The 21,483-nt window shown below is 68.8% G+C and overlaps 1 protein-coding gene across 1 annotated transcript in view; it reads left to right on the top strand.

Moving 5' to 3' along the window:
- The first annotated feature begins 523 nt into the window (after nucleotides 1-523).
- The window catches only part of LOC142486760 (uncharacterized), a 36,888-nt gene continuing 15,928 nt past the window's right edge, over nucleotides 524-21,483 (top strand). Inside the window, exons 1-2 of the mRNA XM_075585221.1 lie at nucleotides 524-631; nucleotides 17,556-17,803. Of these exons, the coding sequence (XP_075441336.1) occupies nucleotides 17,635-17,803 (169 nt within the window). The 5' untranslated portion in view covers nucleotides 524-631; nucleotides 17,556-17,634. The remainder of the gene's footprint in view (nucleotides 632-17,555; nucleotides 17,804-21,483) is intronic.

Raw genomic sequence — 21,483 nt, 5'->3', positions numbered from 1 at the left:
AGGAGGCGGAGCCTCCGGGACCAGCAGGCCGCCTCAGGCCAATGAGAGGTGTGCGGGGGCGGGCAAAGGGAGCAATCTCATTGGCCTGGCCCAAGGTCCAATGAGATTGCCGCTAGGGACACGGCGAGGGACACGGCGAGGGACACGGGGAGGGGCACGGGGAGGGGCACGGGGAGACACGGACACATAGGACACTTTCACAAATATATAGTAAAAATAGTAAAATAGTAATAGTAAAAAGAAGAAGATCCAGGTTACCTCCTTCATATCAGCATTGGCCAAAAGGGAGGAACTGAAGCAGCTTTACTGCGATATATTAAGGGCCAAGAGGAGTATACACATCCACATGCAGAAGTAACTCTCTCTCCCTAGCACAGTCTCTGGGAAATGTTACTGATCTACACTGTATGTGACACTTAATCTGTACTGGTCTATAGAAACTACAACTCCCATGATCCCTTAGTGTGAGCATGCGCAGTAGGACACAGAGCTGTGACCCGGATGTAGTCAGTGTTTCCGTTTCCTGAGAAATCAGAGCATTACAAAAATAGTAGTGACCCGGATCTGTGACTGCAGCAGAGGAGAGAGCAGAGCCCCCCTAACCGCCGGGGACCCCCCTCCTAACTGCAAGGTACCCTGCAGATATACCTGGGCTGTTATCCTCTATGGTCACTTGGGTGTCAGGCTGTTATATCTGTCACTGTGGCAGGATTGCTATATATTGTGGGTGCTGTTTCCGGTCTCTAATTGGTGGCGGCTAATTACTGTAGGGCGAACACACACATCAAGGTTTCAACAACAAAAAATACCTATATTCCCATTATTAAGGGAAAATACTTGTGTAAGTTAAACCCAATTATACTACAGCAAAGGGTCCACTTGCACCTAGATACCTTATAGGTTAATCTAAGAATCCTAAAAGTATCAAGCACATTTTCAAATATATAGTCCTCTTCATATGAATAAATCTTCGAAGACATTACAATAACTAACCCTGTGAACACGCAAAAAAAAATAAAACATTCCACTAAAATGACTATGATCTTGGTCCCCTATTTAACCAAAAAGCAGCATTATGCTCCCAGAAAGGCGCCTACACTGAACTGACACCACCTAGACTTTGGCAACATTTTATCTATTAGCCCAACTACCTATCGTCATTTAGTGTTTATACGCGTTCTAATAAATTATGACGTTTTATTTATAACTAGCTGAGAGACCCGGCGTTGCCCGTGAGTTAAATTTCCTGCTAGGAAAGGGGGGGGAAGGGGGGGGAGGGACAGTGGACAGGAGGAGGGGGGGGGAAAGGGGGGGAGGGACAGTGGACAGGAGGAGGGGGGGGAAAGGGGGGGAGGGACTGGACAGGAGGAGAGGGGGGAGGGACAGTGGACAGGAGGGGGGGGGAGGGACAGGAGGAGGGGGGGAGGGGGGGAGGGGGGGGGAGGGGGAGGGGGGGGGAGGGGGGGAGGGGCAGTGGAGGGGAGGGGAGGGGGGGCAGTGGAGGGGAGGGGGAGGAGGGGGGGAGGGGGGGGGCAGTGGAGGGGAGGGGGGGGCAGTGGAGGGGAGGGGGGGGCAGTGGAGGGGAGGGGGAGGGGGGGCAGTGGAGGGGAGGGGGAGGGGGGGGCAGTGGAGGGGAGGGGGAGGGGGGGCAGTGGAGGGGGAGGGGGGGCAGTGGAGGGGGAGGGGGGGCAGTGGAGGGGAGGGGGAGGGGGGGCAGTGGAGGGGGGGGCAGTGGAGGGGAGGGGGAGGGGGGGCAGTGGAGGGGAGGGGAGGGGGAGGGGGGCAGTGGAGGGGAGGGGGGGCAGTGGAGGGGAGGGGAGGGGGAGGGGGGGCAGTGGAGGGGAGGGGGGGGCAGTGGAGGGGAGGGGGGGCAGGGGAGGGGGGGGCAGGGAGGGGGGGCAGGGGAGGGGAGGGGGGGCAGGGGAGGGGAGGGGGGCAGTGGAGGGGAGGGCAGGGGAGGGGGGGGGCAGTGGAGGGGAGGGGGGGGCAGTGGAGGGGAGGGGGGGACAGGGGAGGGGGGGAGGGACAGTGGAGGGGAGGGGGGACAGTGGAGGGGAGGGGGGGGGACAGTGGAGGGGAGGGGGGGACAGTGGAGGGGAGGGCAGTGGAGGGGAGGGGGGGGCAGTGGAGGGGAGGGGGGGCAGTGGAGGGGAGGGGGGGACAGGGGAGGGGGGGAGGGACAGTGGAGGGGGGGGACAGTGGAGGGGAGGGGGGGGACAGTGGAGGGGAGGGGGGGGACAGTGGAGGGGGAGGGGGGGGGACAGTGGAGGGGGAGGGGGGGGCAGTGGAGGGGAGGAGGGGAGGGGGGGCAGTGGAGGGGAGGGGGGGCAGTGGAGGGGAGGGGGAGGGGGGGCAGTGGAGGGGAGGGGGGGCAGTGGAGGGGAGGGGGGGCAGGGGAGGGGGGGCAGTGGAGGGGAGGGCAGGGGAGGGGGGGGCAGTGGAGGGGAGGGGGGGACAGGGGAGGGGGGAGGGACAGTGGAGGGGGGGGGACAGTGGAGGGGAGGGGGGACAGGGGAGGGGAGGGGGGGACAGGGGAGGGGAGGGGGGGACAGTGGAGGGGAGGGCAGTGGAGGGGAGGGGGGGGCAGTGGAGGGGAGGGGGGGGCAGTGGAGGGGAGGGGGGGCAGTGGAGGGGAGGGGGGGACAGGGGAGGGGGGAGGGACAGTGGAGGGGGGGGGACAGTGGATGGGAGGGGGGGACAGTGGAGGGGAGGGGGGGACAGTGGAGGGGAGGGGGGGGACAGGGGAGGGGAGGGGGGGACAGTGGAGGGGAGGGCAGTGGAGGGGAGGGGGGGGCAGTGGAGGGGAGGGGGGGGCAGTGGAGGGGGAGGGGGGGGCAGTGGAGGGGAGGGGGGGCAGTGGAGGGGAGGGGGGGACAGGGGGAGGGGGGAGGGGACAGTGGAGGGGGGGGACAGTGGAGGGGAGGGGGGGACAGTGGAGGGGAGGGGGGGACAGTGGAGGGGAGGGGGGGGACAGTGGAGGGGGGGACAGTGGAGGGGAGGGGGGGGGACAGTGGTGGAGAGGGGGGAGACAGTGGAGGGGAGGGGGGGACAGTGGAGGGGAGGGGGGGGGACAGTGGAGGGGAGGGGGGGGGACAGTGGAGGGGAGGGGGGGGACAGTGGAGGGGAGGGGGGGGACAGTGGAGGGGAGGGGGGGGACAGTGGAGGGGAGGGGGGGGACAGTGGAGGGGAGGGGGGGACGGTGGAGGGGGAGGGGGGGGCGGTGGAGGGGAGGAGGGGGGGGCGGTGGAGGGGAGGGAGGGGGGGCGGTGGAGGGGAGGGAGGGGGGCAGGGGAGGGAGGGAGGGGGGGGGGCAGAGGGGGGGGCAGGGGAGGGGGGGGCAGTGGAGGGGAGGAGGGGGGGGCAGTGGAGGGGAGGGAGGGGGGGCAGTGGAGGGGAGGGAGGGGGGGCAGTGGAGGGGAGGGAGGGGGGGCAGTGGAGGGGAGGGAGGGGGGGGCAGTGGAGGGGAGGGGGGGGCAGTGGAGGGGAGGGAGGGGGGGGCAGTGGAGGGGGAGGGAGGGGGGGGGCAGTGGAGGGGAGGGAGGGGGGGGCAGTGGAGGGGAGGGGGGGGCAGTGGAGGGGAGGGAGGGGGGGGCAGTGGAGGGGAGGGAGGGGGGGGCAGTGGAGGGGAGGGGGGGCAGTGGAGGGGAGGGAGGGGGGGCAGTGGAGGGGAGGGAGGGAAGGGAGGGGGGGGCAGTGGAGGGGGGGGCAGTGGAGGGGAGGGAGGGGGGGCAGTGGAGGGGAGGGAGGGGGGGCAGTGGAGGGGAGGGAGGGGGGGCAGTGGAGGGGAGGGGGAGGGGGGGGCAGTGGAGGGGAGGGAGGGGGGCAGTGGAGGGGAGGGAGGGGGGGGCAGTGGAGGGGAGGGGGAGGGGGGGGGCAGTGGAGGGGAGGGAGGGGGGGCAGTGGAGGGGAGGGAGGGGGGGCAGTGGAGGGGAGGGAGGGGGGGGCAGTGGAGGGGAGGGGGGGGCAGTGGAGGGGAGGGAGGGGGGGGCAGTGGAGGGGAGGGAGGGGGGGGCAGTGGAGGGGAGGGAGGGGGGGGCAGTGGAGGGGAGGGGGGGGGCAGTGGAGGGGAGGGAGGGGGGGCAGTGGGAGGGGGGGGGAGGGGAGGGGAGGGGGGGCAGTGGAGGGGAGGGAGGGGGGGGCAGTGGAGGGGAGGGAGGGAAGGGAGGGGGGGGCAGTGGAGGGGGGGCAGTGGAGGGGAGGGAGGGGGGCAGTGGAGGGGAGGGAGGGGGGGCAGTGGAGGGGAGGGGAGGGGGGGCAGTGGAGGGGAGGGGGAGGGGGGGCAGTGGAGGGGAGGGAGGGGGGGCAGTGGAGGGGAGGGAGGGGGGGGCAGTGGAGGGGAGGGAGGGGGGGGCAGTGGAGGGGAGGGAGGGGGGGGCAGTGGAGGGGAGGGAGGGGGGGGCAGGGGAGGGGGGAGGGGAGGGAGGGGGGGGCAGTGGAGGGGGGGGCAGTGGAGGGAGGGAGGGGGGGGGGCAGTGGAGGGGAGGGAGGGGGGGGCAGTGGAGGGGAGGGAGGGGGGGGCAGTGGAGGGGAGGGAGGGGGGGGCAGTGGAGGGGAGGGAGGGGGGGGCAGTGGAGGGGAGGGAGGGGGGGCAGTGGAGGGGGGGGGGCAGTGGAGGGGAGGGAGGGGGGGCAGTGGAGGGGAGGGGGGGGGCAGGGGAGGGAGGGGGGGGCAGTGGAGGGGAGGGAGGGGGGGGGCAGTGGAGGGGAGGGAGGGGGGGGGCAGTGGAGGGGGGGGCAGTGGAGGGGAGGGAGGGGGGGGCAGTGGAGGGGAGGAGGGAGGGGGCAGTGGAGGGGAGGGAGGGGGGGGGCAGTGGAGGGGAGGGGGGGGGGGCAGTGGAGGGGAGGGGGGGGGGCAGTGGAGGGGAGGGTGGGGGGGGGCAGTGGAGGGGAGAGGGGAGGGAGGGAGGGTGGGGCAGTGGAGGGGGGGCAGTGGAGGGGAGGGAGGGCAGTGGAGGGGAGGGGAGGGAGGGCAGTGGAGGGAGGGTGGGGGGCGTGGAGGGGAGGGTGGGGGAGGGGGCGTGGAGGGGAGGGTGGGGGGGGGGCGTGGAGGGGAGGGTGGGGGGGCGTGGAGGGGAGGGTGGGGGGGGCGTGGAGGGGAGGGTGGGGGGGGCGTGGAGGGGAGGGTGGGGGGGGCGTGGAGGGGAGGGTGGGGGGGGGCGTGGAGGTGAGGGTGGGGGGGGGCGTGGAGGGGAGGGTGGGGGCTTGCGTGGAGGGGAGGGTGGGGAGGGAGGGGTGGAGTGGAGGGGGGGAGGGAGGGGTTGGAGGGGAGGGAGGGGGGGAGGGAGGGGAGGGGGGGGGCGTGGAGGGGAGGGTGGGGGGGCGTGGAGGGGAGGGTGGGGGGGGGCGTGGAGGGGAGGGTGGGGGGGGGGCGTGGAGGGGGAGGGTGGGGGCTTGCGTGGAGGGGAGGGTGGGGAGGGAGGGGTGGAGTGGAGGGGGGGGAGGGAGGGGTTGGAGGGGAGGGAGGGGAGGGAGGGGGGGACAGTGGAGGGGAGGGAGGGGGGGACAGTGGAGGGGAGGGAGGGGGGGGCAGTGGAGGGGAGGGGAGGGAGGGGGGGCAGTGGAGGGGAGGGGAGGGAGGGGGGGCAGTGGAGGGGAGGGAGGAAGGGGCAGTGGAGGGGATGGGGGGGGGGGAGGGAGGGGGGGGGGCAGTGGAGGGGAGGGGGGGCAGTGGAGGGGAGGGGGGGCAGTGGAGGGGAGGGAGGGGGGGGCAGTGGAGGGGAGGGAGGGGGGGGCAGTGGAGGGGAGGGAGGGGGGGGGCAGTGGAGGGGGGGGCAGTGGAGGGGAGGGAGGGGGGGGCAGTGGAAGGGAGGGAGGGGGCAGTAGAGGGGGGGGGCAGTGGAGTTGAGGGAGGGGGGGGCAGTGGAAGGGAGGGAGGGGGCAGTAGAGGGGGGGGGCAGTGGAGGGGGGGCAGTGGAGGGGAGGGAGGGGGGGGCAGTGGAGGGGAGGGAGGGGGGGACAGTGGAGGGGGAGGGAGGGGGGGGCAGTGGAGGGGAGGGGAGGGAGGGGGGGCAGTGGAGGGGAGGGGAGGGGAGGGGGGGCAGTGGAGGGGAGGGGAGGGAGGGGGGGCAGGGGAGGGGAGGGAGGGGGGGCAGTGGAGGGGAGGGAGGAAGGGGGCAGTGGAGGGGATGGGGGGGGAGGGAGGGGGGGCAGTGGAGGGGAGGGGGGGCAGTGGAGGGGAGGGGGGGGCAGTGAGGGGAGGGAGGGGGGGCAGTGGAGGGGAGGGAGGGGGGGGGCAGTGGAGGGGAGGGAGGGGGGGGCAGTGGAGGGGAGGGAGGGGGGGACAGTGGAGGGGAGGGAGGGGGGGGCAGTGGAGGGGAGGGGAGGGAGGGGGGGGCAGTGGAGGGGAGGGGAGGGAGGGGGGGGCAGTGGAGGGGAGGGAGGAAGGGGGCAGTGGAGGGGAGGAGGAAGGGGGCAGTGGAGGGGGATGGGGGGGGAGGGAGGGGGGGCAGTGGAGGGGAGGGGGGGCAGTGGAGGGGAGGGAGGGGGGGGCAGTGAGGGGAGGGGGAGGGAGGGGGGGCAGTGGAGGGGAGGGGGAGGGGAGGGGGGGCAGTGGAGGGGAGGGAGGAAGGGGGCAGTGGAGGGGATGGGGGGGGGAGGGAGGGGGGGCAGTGGAGGGGAGGGGGGGCAGTGGAGGGGAGGGGGGGCAGTGGAGGGGAGGGAGGGGGGGGCAGTGGAGGGGAGGGAGGGGGGGGGCAGTGGAGGGGGGGGCAGTGGAGGGGAGGGAGGGGGGGGGCAGTGGAAGGGAGGGAGGGGGCAGTAGAGGGGGGGGCAGTGGAGGGGAGGGAGGGGGGGGGCAGTGGAAGGGAGGGAGGGGGCAGTAGAGGGGGGGGGGCAGTGGAGGGGGGGCAGTGGAGGGGAGGGAGGGGGGGCAGTGGAGGGGAGGGAGGGGGGGGACAGTGGAGGGGAGGGAGGGGGGGGCAGTGGAGGGGAGGGGAGGGAGGGGGGGCAGTGGAGGGAGGGGAGGGAGGGGGGGCAGTGGAGGGGAGGGAGGAAGGGGGCAGTGGAGGGGATGGGGGGGGAGGGAGGGGGGGCAGTGGAGGGGAGGGGGGGCAGTGGAGGGGAGGGGGGGCAGTGGAGGGGAGGGAGGGGGGGGCAGTGGAGGGGAGGGAGGGGGGGGGGGCAGTAGAGGGGGGGGGCAGTGGAGGGGAGGGAGGGGGGGGCAGTGGAAGGGAGGGAGGGGGCAGTAGAGGGGGGGGCAGTGGAGGGGGGGCAGTGGAGGGGGGAGGGAGGGGGGGGGCAGTGGAGGGGAGGGAGGGGGGGCAGTGGAGGGGAGGGAGGGGGGGGGCAGTGGAGGGGAGGGAGGGGGGGGCAGTGGAGGGGAGGGAGGGGGGGGGCAGGGGAGGGAGGGGGGGGGCAGTGGAGGGGAGGGTGGGGGGGGCAGTGGAGGGGAGGGTGGGGGGGCAGTGGAGGGGAGGGTGGGGGGGCAGTGGAGGGGAGGGTGGGGGGGGCAGTGGAGGGGAGGGTGGGGGGGGGCAGTGGAGGGGAGGGTGGGGGGGCAGTGGAGGGGAGGGTGGGGGGGGCAGTGGAGGGGAGGGTGGGGGGGCAGTGGAGGGGAGGGGGGGGGGCAGTGGAGGGGAGGGTGGGGGGGCAGTGGAGGGGAGGGTGGGGGGCAGTGGAGGGGAGGGTGGGGGGGCAGTGGAGGGGAGGGTGGGGGGGGCAGTGGAGGGGAGGGTGGGGGGGGCAGTGGAGGGGAGGGTGGGGGGGGGCAGTGGAGGGAGGGTGGGGGGGGGCGTGGAGGGGAGGGTGGGGGGGGGTGTGGAGGGGAGGGTGGGGGGCGTGGAGGGGAGGGTGGGGGGGGCGTGGAGGGGAGGGTGGGGGGGCGTGGGGGGGAGGGTGGGGGGAGTGGTGGGGAGGGTGGGGGGGCGTGGGGGGGAGGGTGGGGGGAGTGGTGGGGAGGGAGGGGGGGAGTGGTGGGGAGGGAGGGGTGGAGTGGAGGAGAGGGAGGGGGGGGCAGTGGAGGGGAGGGAGGGGGGGGCAGTGGAGGGGAGGGAGGGGGGGCAGTGGAGGGGAAAGGGAGGGGGGGGGAGGGGGGGGGAGGGGGAGGGGGGGCAGTGGAGGGGAGGGGGGGCAGTGGAGGGGAGGGAGGGGAGGGGGGGCAGTGGAGGGGAGGGGGGAGGAGGGGGAGGGGGGGGGGCAGTGGAGGGGAGGGGGGGGGCAGTGGAGGGGAGGGGGGGGGCAGTGGAGGGGAGGGGGGGCAGTGGAGGGGGGGGGCAGTGGAGGGGAGGGGGGGCAGTGGAGGGGAGGGGGGGCAGTGGAGGGGAGGGGGGGCAGTGGAGGGGAGGGGGAGGGGGGGCAGTGGAGGGGAGGGGAGGGGGAGGGGGGGGCAGTGGAGGGGAGGGGAGGGGGAGGGGGGGGCAGTGGAGGGGAGGGGGGGCAGTGGAGGGGAGGGGAGGGGGAGGGGGGGCAGTGGAGGGGAGGGGGGGCAGTGGAGGGGAGGGGGGGCAGTGGAGGGGAGGGGGAGGGGGGGCAGTGGAGGGGAGGGGGAGGGGGGGCAGGGGAGGGGAGGGGGGCAGTGGAGGGGAGGGCAGGGGAGGGGGGGGCAGTGGAGGGGGGAGGGACAGTGGAGGGGGGGGGGGACAGTGGAGGGGAGGGGGGGGGACAGTGGAGGGGAGGGGGGGGACAGTGGAGGGGAGGGGGGGACAGTGGAGGGGAGGGCAGTGGAGGGGAGGGGGGGCAGTGGAGGGGAGGGGGGGGCAGTGGAGGGGAGGGGGGGAGGGGGGAGGGACAGTGGAGGGGGGGGGACAGTGGAGGGGAGGGGGGGGACAGTGGAGGGGAGGGGGGGGGACAGTGGAGGGGGAGGGGGGGCAGTGGAGGGGAGGGGGAGGAGGGGAGGGGGGGCAGTGGAGGGGAGGGGGGGCAGTGGAGGGGGGGCAGTGGAGGGGAGGGGGAGGGGGGGCAGTGGAGGGGGAGGGGAGGGGGGGCAGTGGAGGGGAGGGGGGGCAGTGGAGGGGAGGGGGGGCAGTGGAGGGGAGGGGAGGGGGAGGGGGGGCAGTGGAGGGGAGGGGGGCAGTGGAGGGGAGGGCAGGGGAGGGGGGGGCAGTGGAGGGGAGGGGGGGACAGGGGAGGGGGGAGGGACAGTGGGAGGGGGGGGGACAGTGGAGGGGAGGGGGGACAGTGGAGGGGAGGGGGGGGACAGTGGAGGGGAGGGCAGTGGAGGGGAGGGGGGGAGGGGGGAGGGACAGTGGAGGGGGGGGACAGTGGAGGGGAGGGGGGGGACAGTGGAGGGGAGGGGGGGGACAGTGTGGAGAGGGGGGGGGACAGTGGAGGGGAGGGGGGGGACAGTGGAGGGGAGGGGGGGGGACAGTGGAGGGGGGGGGGACAGTGGAGGGGGGGGGGGGACAGTGGAGGGGAGGGGGGGACGGTGGAGGGGAGGGGGGGGGCGGTGGAGGGGAGGAGGGGGGGCGGTGGAGGGGAGGGGGGGCGGTGGAGGGGAGGGAGGGGGGGCGGTGGAGGGAGGGGGGGCAGGGGAGGGAGGGAGGGGGGGGGCAGAGGGGGGGGCAGGGGAGGGGGGGGGGCAGTGGAGGGGGAGGGAGGGGGGGCAGTGGAGGGGAGGGAGGGGGGGGCAGTGGAGGGGAGGGGAGGGGGGGGCAGGAGGGGAGGGAGGGGGGGCAGTGGAGGGGAGGGAGGGGGGGCAGTGGAGGGGAGGGAGGGGGGGGCAGTGGAGGGGAGGGGGGGCAGTGGAGGGGAGGGGGGGCAGTGGAGGGGAGGGAGGTGGGGGCAGTGGAGGGGGTGGAGGGGAGGGAGGGGGGGGCAGTGGAGGGGAGGGAGGGAAGGGAGGGGGGGCAGTGGAGGGGGGGCAGTGGAGGGGAGGGAGGGGGGGCAGTGGAGGGGAGGGAGGGGGGGCAGTGGAGGGGAGGGAGGGGGGGCAGTGGAGGGGAGGGGAGGGGGGGCAGTGGAGGGGAGGGAGGGGGGGCAGTGGAGGGGAGGGAGGGGGGGGCAGTGGAGGGGAGGGAGGGGGGGGCAGTGGAGGGGAGGGGGGAGGGGAGGGAGGGGGGGGCAGTGGAGGGGGGGGCAGTGGAGGGAGGGAGGGGGGGGCAGTGGAGGGGAGGGAGGGGGGGGGCAGTGGAGGGGAGGGAGGGGGGGGCAGTGGAGGGGAGGGTGGGGGGCAGTGGAGGGGAGGGTGGGGGGGCAGTGGAGGGGAGGGTGGGGGGGGCAGTGGAGGGGAGGGTGGGGGGGCAGTGGAGGGGAGGGTGGGGGGGCAGTGGAGGGGAGGGTGGGGGGGCAGTGGAGGGGAGGGGGGGGGGGCAGTGGAGGGGAGGGGGGGGGGCAGTGGAGGGGAGGGGGGGGGGCAGTGGAGGGGAGGGTGGGGGGGCAGTGGAGGGGAGGGTGGGGGGGGCAGTGGAGGGGAGGGTGGAGGGGAGGGTGGGGGGGGCAGTGGAGGGGAGGGTGGGGGGGGCGTGGAGGGGAGGGTGGGGGGGGGTGTGGAGGGGAGGGTGGGGGGGCGTGGAGGGGAGGGTGGGGGGGCGTGGAGGGGAGGGTGGGGGGGCGTGGGGGGGAGGGTGGGGGGAGTGGTGGGGAGGGAGGGGGGAGTGGTGGGGAGGGAGGGGTGGAGTGGAGGAGAGGGAGGGGGGGGCAGTGGAGGGGAGGGAGGGGGGGGCAGTGGAGGGGAGGGAGGGGGGGGCAGTGGAGGGGAGGGAGGGGGGGGCAGTGGAGGGGGGGAGGGAGGGGGGGCAGTGGAGGGGAGGGAGGAAGGGGGCAGTGGAGGGGAGGGTGGGGGGGCAGTGGAGGGGAGGGTGGAGGGGAGGGTGGGGGGGGCAGTGGAGGGGAGGGTGGGGGGGGCAGTGGAGGGGAGGGTGGGGGGGGCAGTGGAGGGGAGGGTGGGGGGGGCAGTGGAGGGGAGGGTGGGGGGGCAGTGGAGGGGAGGGTGGGGGGGGCGGTGGGGGGGGGCAGTGGAGGGGAGGGTGGGGGGGGCAGTGGAGGGGAGGGTGGGGGGGCAGTGGAGGGGAGGGTGGGGGGGGCAGTGGAGGGGAGGGGGGGGGGGCAGTGGAGGGGAGGGTGGGGGGGGGGCAGTGGAGGGGAGGGTGGGGGGGGGCAGTGGAGGGGAGGGTGGGGGGGGGCAGTGGAGGGGAGGGTGGGGGGGGGCAGTGGAGGGGAGGGTGGGGGGGGCAATGGAGGGGAGGGTGGGGGGGGCAGTGGAGGGGAGGGTGGGGGGGCGTGGAGGGGAGGGTGGGGGGGGCGTGGAGGGGAGGGTGGGGGGGGCGTGGAGGGGAGGGTGGGGGGGCTGTGTGGAGGTGGATGTGGGGAGGGTGGGGAGGGAGGGGTGGAGTGGAGGGGGGGGAGGGAGGGGTTGGAGTGGAGGGGAGGGAGGGGGGGGAGTGGAGGGGAGGGGGGGGAGTGGAGGGGAGGGGGGGGGAGTGGAGGGGAGGGGGGGGGAGTGGAGGGGAGGGGGGGGAGTGGAGGGGAGGGAGGGGGGGACAGTGGAGGGGAGGGAGGGGGGGACAGTGGAGGGGAGGGAGGGGGGGGCAGTGGAGGGGAGGGGGGGCAGTGGAGGGGAGGGGAGGGAGGGGGGGCAGTGGAGGGGAGGGAGGAAGGGGGCAGTGGAGGGGAGGGAGGAAGGGGGCAGTGGAGGGGAGGGGGGGCAGTGGAGGGGAGGGGGGGCAGTGGAGGGGAGGGAGGGGGGGGCAGTGGAGGGGAGGGAGGGGGGGGGCAGTGGAGGGGGGGGGCAGTGGAGGGGAGGGAGGGGGGGGCAGTGGAAGGGAGGGAGGGGGCAGTAGAGGGGGGGGGCAGTGGAGGGGAGGGGGGGGCAGTGGAAGGGAGGGAGGGGGCAGTAGAGGGGGGGGGCAGTGGAGGGGGGGCAGTGGAGGGGAGGGAGGGGGGGCAGTGGAGGGGAGGGAGGGGGGGGCAGTGGAGGGGAGGGAGGGGGGGCAGTGGAGGGGAGGGAGGGGGGGGCAGTGGAGGGGAGGGAGGGGGGGGCAGTGGAGGGGAGGGAGGGGGGGGCAGTGGAGGGGAGGGAGGGGGGGGCAGGGGAGGGAGGGGGGGGCAGTGGAGGGGAGGGTGGGGGGGCAGTGGAGGGGAGGGTGGGGGGGCAGTGGAGGGGAGGGTGGGGGGGGCAGTGGAGGGGAGGGTGGGGGGGCAGTGGGGGGGCAGTGGAGGGGAGGGTGGGGGGGCAGTGGAGGGGAGGGTGGGGGGGCAGTGGAGGGGAGGGGGGGGGGCAGTGGAGGGGAGGGGGGGGGCAGTGGAGGGGAGGGGGGGGGGCAGTGGAGGGGAGGGTGGGGGGGCAGTGGAGGGGAGGGTGGGGGGGGCAGTGGAGGGGAGGGTGGAGGGGAGGGTGGGGGGGCAGTGGAGGGGAGGGTGGGGGGGGCAGTGGAGGGGAGGGTGGGGGGGGGCGTGGAGGGGAGGGTGGGGGGGGGTGTGGAGGGGAGGGTGGGGGGGCGTGGGGGGGAGGGTGGGGGGGCGTGGGGGGGGGAGGGTGGGGGGAGTGGTGGGGAGGGAGGGGGGGAGTGGTGGGGAGGGAGGGGTGGAGTGGAGGAGAGGGAGGGGGGGGCAGTGGAGGGGAGGGAGGGGGGGCAGTGGAGGGGAGGGAGGGGGGGCAGTGGAGGGGAGGGAGGGGGGGCAGTGGAGGGGAGGGAGGAAGGGGGCAGTGGAGGGGAGGGTGGGGGGGCAGTGGAGGGGAGGGTGGAGGGGAGGGTGGGGGGGGCAGTGGAGGGGAGGGTGGGGGGGGCAGTGGAGGGGAGGGTGGGGGGGGCAGTGGAGGGGAGGGTGGGGGGGGCAGTGGAGGGGAGGGTGGGGGGGGCAGTGGAGGGGAGGGTGGGGGGGGCGGTGGGGGGGGCAGTGGAGGGGAGGGTGGGGGGGCAGTGGAGGGGAGGGTGGGGGGGGGCAGTGGAGGGGAGGGTGGGGGGGGCAGTGGAGGGGAGGGTGGGGGGGGCAGTGGAGGGGAGGGTGGGGGGGGCAGTGGAGGGGAGGGTGGGGGGGGGCAGTGGAGGGGAGGGTGGGGGGGGGCAGTGGAGGGGAGGGTGGGGGGGGGCAGTGGAGGGGAGGGTGGGGGGGGCAGTGGAGGGGAGGGTGGGGGGGGCAGTGGAGGGGAGGGTGGGGGGGGCAGTGGAGGGGAGGGTGGGGGGGGCAGTGGAGGGGAGGGTGGGGGGGCAGTGGAGGGGAGGGTGGGGGGGGCAGTGGAGGGGAGGGTGGGGGGGGCAGTGGAGGGGAGGGTGGGGGGGGCAGTGGAGGGGAGGGTGGGGGGGGGCAATGGAGGGGAGGGTGGGGGGGGGCAATGGAGGGGAGGGTGGGGGGGCAGTGGAGGGGAGGGTGGGGGGGGGCAGTGGAGGGGAGGGTGGGGGGGAGTGGTGGGGAGGGGGGGGAGTGGGGGGGAGGGGGGGGGGAGTGGTGGGGAGGGGGGGGGAGTGGTGGGGAGGGGGGGGAGTGGGGGGGAGGGGGGGGGAGGGGGGGGGAGTGGTGGGGAGGGGGGGGGAGTGGTGGGGAGGGGGGGGGGAGTGGTGGGGAGGGGGGGAGTGGTGGGGAGGGAGGGGGGGGAGTAGTGGGGAGGGAGGGGGGGAGGGAGGGAGGGGGGGGGGGGAGGGAGGGAGGGGGGAGGGGCAGTGGAGGGAGGGGAGGGAGGGGGGGGCAGTGGAGGGGAGGGAGGGGGGGGCAGTGAAGGGAGGGGAGGGAGGGGGGGGCAGTGGAGGGAGGGGGGGGCAGTGGAGGGGAGAGAGGGGGGGGCAGTGGAGGGGGGGGCAGTGGAGAGGGGGGAGGGGCAGTGGAGGGAGGGGAGGGAGGTGGGGGCAGTGGAGGGGAGGGAGGGGGGGGCAGTGGAGGGGAGGGAGGGGGGGGCAGTGGAGGGGAGGGAGGGGGGGGCAGTGGAGGGGAGGGAGGGGGGCAGTGGAGGGGAGGGAGGGGGGGCAGTGGAGGGAGGGGGGGGCAGGGGAGGGAGGGGGGGAGGGAGGGAGGGGGGGCAGTGGAGGGGAGGGAGGAAGGGGGCAGTGGAGGGGAGGGTGGGGGGGCAGTGGAGGGGAGGGTGGGGGGGCAGTGGAGGGGAGGGTGGGGGGGGCAGTGGAGGGGAGGGTGGAGGGGAGGGTGGGGGGGGCAGTGGAGGGGAGGGTGGGGGGGGCGTGGAGGGGAGGGTGGGGGGGGCGTGGAGGGGAGGGTGGGGGGGGCGTGGAGGGTGGGGGGGGCGTGGAGGGGAGGGTGGGGGGGCGTGGAGGGGAGGGTGGGGGGGAGTGGTGGGGAGGGAGGGGTGGAGTGGAGGGGAGGGGGGGGGAGTGGAGGGGGGGGGAGTGGAGGGGAGGGAGGGGAGGGGAGGGAGGGGGGGCAGTGGAGGGGAGGGAGGGGGGGCAGTGGACAGGGGGGGGCAGTGGACTGGGGGGGAGGCAGTGGACTGGGGGGGAGGCAGTGGACTGGGGGGGACAGTGGACAGGAGGGGACGGACAGTGGACAGGAGGGGGGGGTGAGAGTGGACAGGAGGGGGGGGTGAGAGTGGACAGGAGGGGAGGTGAGAGTGGACAGGAGGGGGAGGTGAGAGTGGACAGGAGGGGGGGACAGTGGACAGGAGGGGGGGACTGTGGACAGGAGGGGAGGAGGGGGGCAGTGGGGAGGAGGGGGGGCAGTGGGGAGGAGGGGGCAGTGGGGAGGAGGGGGGGCAGTGGGGAGGAGGGGAGGGGGGGGCAGTGGGGAGGAGGGGTGGGGGGGGCAGTGGGGAGGAGGGGAGGGGGGGGCAGTGGGGAGGAGGGGAGGGGGGGCAGTGGGGAGGGGGGGCAGTGGGGAGGAGGGGAGGGGAGGACAGTGGGGAGGGGGACAGAGGGGAGGGGGGGGACAGTGGGGAGGAGGGGGGGCAGTGGACAGTGGGGAGGAGGGGGGGTCAGTGGGGAGGAGGCGGGGGACAGTGGACAGGAGGGGGGGACAGTGGACAGGAGGGGACGGGGACAGGAGGGGACGGGGCAGTGGACAGGAGGGGGAGCAGTGGACAGGAGGGGGGGTTGCTTAAAATTTCCGGATCCCTCCTCTCCACTCCCGCTGTATGTTTCTCCGCTCCCCCCTCTCTCTCTGCTCCTGCCCCCCTCTCTCTCTGCTCCTGCCCCCCTCTCTCTGCTCCTGCGCCCCCTCTCTCTCTGCTCCTGCGGCCCCCCCCCCCCATGCGTAGCTCCGGTCCCCACCCTACAGTGTCTGACACACACACACACACACACACACACACACACACACACACACACACACACACACACACACACAGTGTCTCACCCACACACAGTGTCCCACACACACACACAGTGTCACACACAGTGTCACACACACACACACACACACACACACACACACACACACACACACACACACACACACACACACACACACACACAGTGTCCCACACACACACTCACACACACCGTGTGACACACACACACAGACACACACAGTGTCACACACACACACACAGTGTCACACACACACACACAGTGTCACACACACACACACACACAGTGTCACACACACACACACACACAGTGACACACACACACACAGTGTCACACACACACAGTGTCACACACACACACACACACACAGTGTCACACACACACAGTGTCACACACACACACACACACACACACACACACACACAGTGTCTCACACACACACGAAACACACACACACACACACACACACACACACACACACACACACACACACACACGCACAGTGACACACACACACACACACACACAGTGACACACACACAGTGACAGTGACACACACACACGTCACCTCTCCTTCCGTCCGCCGCCATCTTGGTTACTCCGCGAGGGAGGAAGGGGGTCCTTCCGGGCGCCGCCATCTTAGGCGCCGCGTGGCAGCTGCAGGCTGCCTGCCCACTGCCTTTCCCCCCGCCGGGGAGGCAGGGAGGTGAGTGGAGCGCCGGGGAGGTGAGTGGAGCGCCGGGGAGGTGAGTGGAGCGCTGGGGAGGGAGGGAGGTGAGTGGAGCGCCGGGGAGGGGGGGAGGTGAGTGGAGCACCGGGGAGGGGGGGAGGTGAGTGGAGCACCGGGAGGGGGGAGGTGAGTGGAGCACCGGGGAGGGGGGAGGTGAGTGGAGCGCCGGGGAAGGGGGGAGATGAGTGGAGCGCCGGGGAGGGGGGGAGGTGAGTGGAGCGCCGGGGAGGGGGGGAGGTGAGTGGAGCACCGGGGAGGGAGGTAGGTGAGTGGAGCGCCGGGGAGGGAGGGAGGTGAGTGGAGCGCCGGGGAGGGAGGTGAGTGGAGCACCAGGGAGGGAGGGAGGTGAGTGGAGCACCGGGGAGGGAGGTGAGTGGAGCACCAGGGAGGGAGGGAGGTGAGTGGAGCACGAGGGAGGGAGGTGAGTGGAGCACCAGGGAGGGAGGTGAGTGGAGCACCAGGGAGGGAGGGAGGTGAGTGGAGCACCGGGGAGGGAGGTGAGTGGAGCACCGGGGAGGGAGGGAGGTGAGTGGAGCACCGGGGAGGGAGGTGAGTGGAGCACCGGGGAGGGGGGAGGTGAGTGGAGCACCGGGGAGGGGGGAGGTGAGTGGAGCGCCGGGGAAGGGGGGGAGGTGAGTGGAGCGCCGGGGAGGTGGGGAGGTGAGTGGAGCGCCAGGGAGGGAGGTGAGTGGAGCGCCAGGGAGGGAGGTGAGTGGAGCACCGGGGAGGGAGGTGAGTGGAGCACCGGGGAGGGAGGTGAGTGGAGCACCGGGGAGGGAGGGAGGTGAGTGGAGCACTGGGGTGGGAGGGAGGTGAGTGGAGCGCCGGGGAGGGGGGGAGGTGAGTGGAGCGCCGGGGAGGGGGGAAGGTGAGTGGAGTGCCGGGGAGGGGGGGAGGTGAGTGGAGCGCCGGGGAGGGGGGAGGTGAGTGGAGCGCCGGGGGTGTGTGTGTGTGTGTGTGTGTGTGTGTGTGTGTGTGTGTGTGTGTGTGTGTGTGTGTGTGTGTGTGTGGCCGAGGGGGGAGAGAGTGGCAGTTGGGTGACGTCAGACCCACCAATCTGATTGGCCAGAGGCTGAGGACCAATCAGATTCACCGCAGCTAGTACCAACCATTCGATTTTATATATTAAGATTCATATAACAATTTCGCTAACCACTGTACCTGAGGCTCACCATAAAATGGATTTCTTTTCTTGTTCGTCTATCTAGTTATAAACTATCCTGGATGTAGCACTACTATCAACCTATCATTTTAGGCAGAGCAGGGGTTAAAATCCCTTCCCTTTTCTCCCCACAGGTCACATACATACATACATACATAAATACATACATACATACATCGAAGACTCTCTGATGCCAAACGGGAGCACCAGATATATCTGCTTTTTTATTTATACTATAGCACTGTACAGTGTGTTACTATGTTGCAGTAGGAGGGCATTGCTATTCTTATAGCTGTTGATCCCTGACTCTTTATGCTAGATGGTTATGTTATAGCAATCCGGAACCATTAATGTATTGTATAGTGTTTGTAAATTAGGTTCCTGTTTGAGGATGGACCAGATGTGTGTGTGTTGGTGTCCCTGTCTCTCTGACTCCTTTCGGATTGTTTTGTGTTAATAATTTTAGGTTTGAATGCTTATAATGCTGTATATTTGTCCAAGAAAACAGATCGTTCCGATTAAATTTCTTCTCTTTTATACAGACACTGCTGGCATCCACCAAATCTAAATCAAGGACCATCCTATCTCAGCTCCTTCAGTGGAGCACTGCCCACTACTAGCATGGACAGGGGAGCACTGCCCACTACCAGCATGGACAGCGGAGCACTGCCCACTGCCAGCATGGACAGAGGAGCACTGCCCACTACCAGCATGGACAGAGGAGCACTGCCCACTACCAGCATGGACAGAGGAGCACTGCCCACTACCAGCATGGATCCACGCTTGTTAAGTGAGTACTGTATATATTTTGATGACACTGAAATTTGCAAGGAGGGGATATCTGGTTATTTAGCAGTTATGGGAGTTATAATATATATGGCAGAAATTATTAAGTATTTTAATCAATCTGGCAACGAGAGGTAAATGTTGGTTACAAATTGTATTAAAAATACAAGAATTGTTTTTATTGCCTATTGCAGTGGTGCGCAAACTGGGGGGCACAAGATTATTTATTGGGGCGCAGGCTGCGTGCGGCGGAACCTTGGGGCGGGCAGAGCTGTGCACGGGCGGCCAAGAAGCTCACAGGCTCTGTGCTACTGCTCTGTGCTGTCTGCCTGCTGCGGGGACGGGGCCTTGCTGCGGGGCGGGGCCTTGCTGCGGGGGCGGGGCCTTGCTGCGGGGACGGGGCCTTCCCTGTACACAGACGTCCCCTCCTTCTCTTCCTGTCTGTTTCCCGCCCCAGTTTTCAGAAGCACACGGGGGACAGGAGCATGCTAGTAATCCTCCCTCCCCCCCAGGTGAAAGTGTGTGTGTGTGTTGTGATTGGGTATGTGTGCTGTATGGGTGTGTGTGTTAGTTGTGATTGAGTGTGTCTTGTGTGTTGTGATTGTGTTTGTGTTGTGTCTGTGTTGGTTGTGATATAAGTGTTTTGTGTGGGTGGAGTGTTGTGATTGTGTGTGTGGTCTGTTGGTTGTGATTGAGTGGGTGTTTTTGTGTGTGTTGGTTGTGATATGAGTGAGTTGTTATTGAGTATGTGTGCTGTATCTGTGTTCTGATTGTGTCGGTGTTGTGATTGAATACAGCGGTGCACAAACTGGAGGGGGCGCAAGATTATTTAGGGGGGCACGTGCTGCGAAACATGGGTGCGCGGACGGCCAAGAAGATGTGCGCGGGTGGGCAGCCGAAGATGTGCGCGGGCGGCCAAACAGGATAGTGCCACGTGATGGTGTGTGCGCACGCGCGGGGGCTTCGGAGGTACAGGGGGCTTTGGATGAAAAGGGGGGCTTGGCATAAAAAGTTTGCTCACCCCTGGCTAGTGAACCCCTGACCAGGCCTTAGGTTTATAGGACTGATGGTATCTAGAGATAAGGACATCTGTTTTTTTAAGTGGGGGTATTTGAGATATGGTTGTCCTGACGGTATAATAAATGTAAAGCTTTTAAATGTACCCGGAAAGACATTCTTCGGGGGATTCTGCAGAGTATCAGGGGAAGTCCTTTTATCCCAATGCTCGAAGATGCTTATGCAATTATTAGTTAACCACCAGAAGGAAAAATTTACCACCATAAACGCTGATCTAGAAAAACAGCTACAGGAAGAGGAGATGTGGAAAGATCAAGATAAATTTCTAGAATTGGAACTGAAACTTAAAAATAATATTGATAAGTTCTCTAATGAACTCAAAGAGAGGAAAAGAAGAAAATATGTGAGACACTGAAGACTTTCAAGAGGGTATGGTATACATATACCAAATCAATACAAAATTTGAGCAAAGGAAAATGAACCCTACAACACAGGAATCTTCCACGGAGTGGGAAATATCAGATAACGATGAAGATAGAGCTAGAACTGATATTACCGCATCCCCCTTGAAGTCTAGAAACTACTGCTCAACCCTCAACATCTACCTCTTTTTTTAGACAATACGAGACCACACATCAACACAGGAGGAAAGGGAAAACTAGGCGGGGAAAGCGTCTGGTCTGTAAGAGAGAGAACCAACAACACCAAAAAACAAAATCAAGAACAAGGAGAAAAAACAACAGTATTAGAAAGTGGTAAAGCACAAATTCTTAATTGATCGGATCTTATTCTTAATGAAAACCACATGAAAGTTCTAAACAAAGGACTTTCTTTTTCACCATCAGCAGATATAAACCTATTTGAATGGGTGAAAGATACGAACATGTTTGCACAAAAGCTAAAATTGCATAAATTCTTTAAAAATGGAGAGAGGAGGATGGCTGTGGATTTTAAATCTAACTGAAATGGGTTTATGCCCATTGAATAACCTAGTTACACTACTGGGGGATTCAGAACGACAAATAGGAGAAGGTCCTTTTACAAATTTGAAACCTAAATCAAAATTCATCCCACACAGCGAACAATTCGCAAATATAGATGTATTTGTAGATTTAATTACAAAGGACTTGGAAAACCTTCCCCAACTTAAGTTTAAAGTAAATCTAGACTTCAATGAATATCAAGCACTGAAGGATCTGGAATCCAACAATTGTATAGTCATAAAGCCACCAGACAAGGGAGGAAACCTGGTCATTATAAAGCAGAGGATTATGTAAAAGAAAACCAACGACTGCTAAGTGACCGTACCTGCTACGAGATTCTAGATCATTACCCCACCAGCGAATATAATAAAGAACTCATGAAAATTCTGAAAGAGGGTGTCGAAAATAAAATCATATCAGAAAAAGAATATCAATTTATACTGGTCCAATTCCCAAAAATAGCCACATTTTACAGCATACCAAAAATTCATAAGAACAAGACCCCCCTCACCAGGTATACCGATAGTCTCGGGAATTGGTAACTTGTCAGAAAAAGCAAGCATCTTATACTATATTAGTGAAAGCACTGTATGCCTGTCTGGATGTCCTGTGTCCCTAGGGGAAATCTCATTGGTCCCTTGGCCCGCCCGCCCCCGCACACCTCTCATTGGCCTGAGGCGGGGTGACGGGCCAAAGGTCCAAACACACACACACACACACACACAGTCGTCCCTCCCCCCCCCCCCACGGCTCCCGGACGGAGGGGAAGCATGGCCCTCCTGCCGCCAACTTCAGGCTCCTCCCCCCTCGCTCTCAACCGGCTCCCGGAAAGACAGAGGGGAAGCGAGGCGCTACCTCACTGCCGCACCCTTACCTCTCCGCAACATCCCCACCACGTGCGCCACCACCCTGCACCGGCTCCCGGACGGAGGGTAAGCGCGGCCCTCCTACCCCAGCCGCCAACGCTCCCTTACCTCCCGGCGCTCCCTTACCCCCCCGCCGCTAACTCCCCGGCCGCTAACTCACCGGCGCTACCTCCCCGGTGCTACCTCCCCGGCCGCTGGGGGGCCAAGCAGCCTCCTCGGATCTGCGGCAGTCCCACTCTCCACCACCTCTCACTCCCGGTGTGTGTGTGTGTGTGCGTGTGTGTGTGTGTACCCCTGCCCTTCACCCCCCCCTACCCCTGCCCTTCACCCCCCCTACCCCTGCCCTTCACCCCCCCTACCCCTGCCCTTCACCCCCCCTACCCCTGCCCTTCACCCCCCCTACCCCTGCCCTTCACCCCCCCTACCCCTGCCCTTCACCCCCCTCTATCCCTTCCCTTCACCCCCCTCTATCCCTGCCCTTCACCCCCCTACCCCTGCCCTTCACCCCCCCTACCCCTGCCCTTCACCCCCCCCTGACAGCCACACGCACACACACCCTGACGCACGCGCACACACACACACACTGACGCGCACACACACACACACTGACGCGCACACACACACACACTGACTGACACACACACACAGACTGACGCACACACACACACACACACACAGACTGACGCACACACGCACACACACAGACTGACGCACACACACACACACACACACACACAGACTGACGCGCACACACACACTGACTGGCGCACACACACACACTGACACACACTGACTGACGCGCACACACACACTGACAC

This window comes from Ascaphus truei, unplaced genomic scaffold, assembly GCF_040206685.1.
Source record: "Ascaphus truei isolate aAscTru1 unplaced genomic scaffold, aAscTru1.hap1 HAP1_SCAFFOLD_976, whole genome shotgun sequence".
Lineage (NCBI taxonomy): Eukaryota > Metazoa > Chordata > Amphibia > Anura > Ascaphidae > Ascaphus > Ascaphus truei.
Note: the sequence above shows the minus strand (reverse complement) of the source record. Positions and strands in the feature narration are given on the sequence as shown.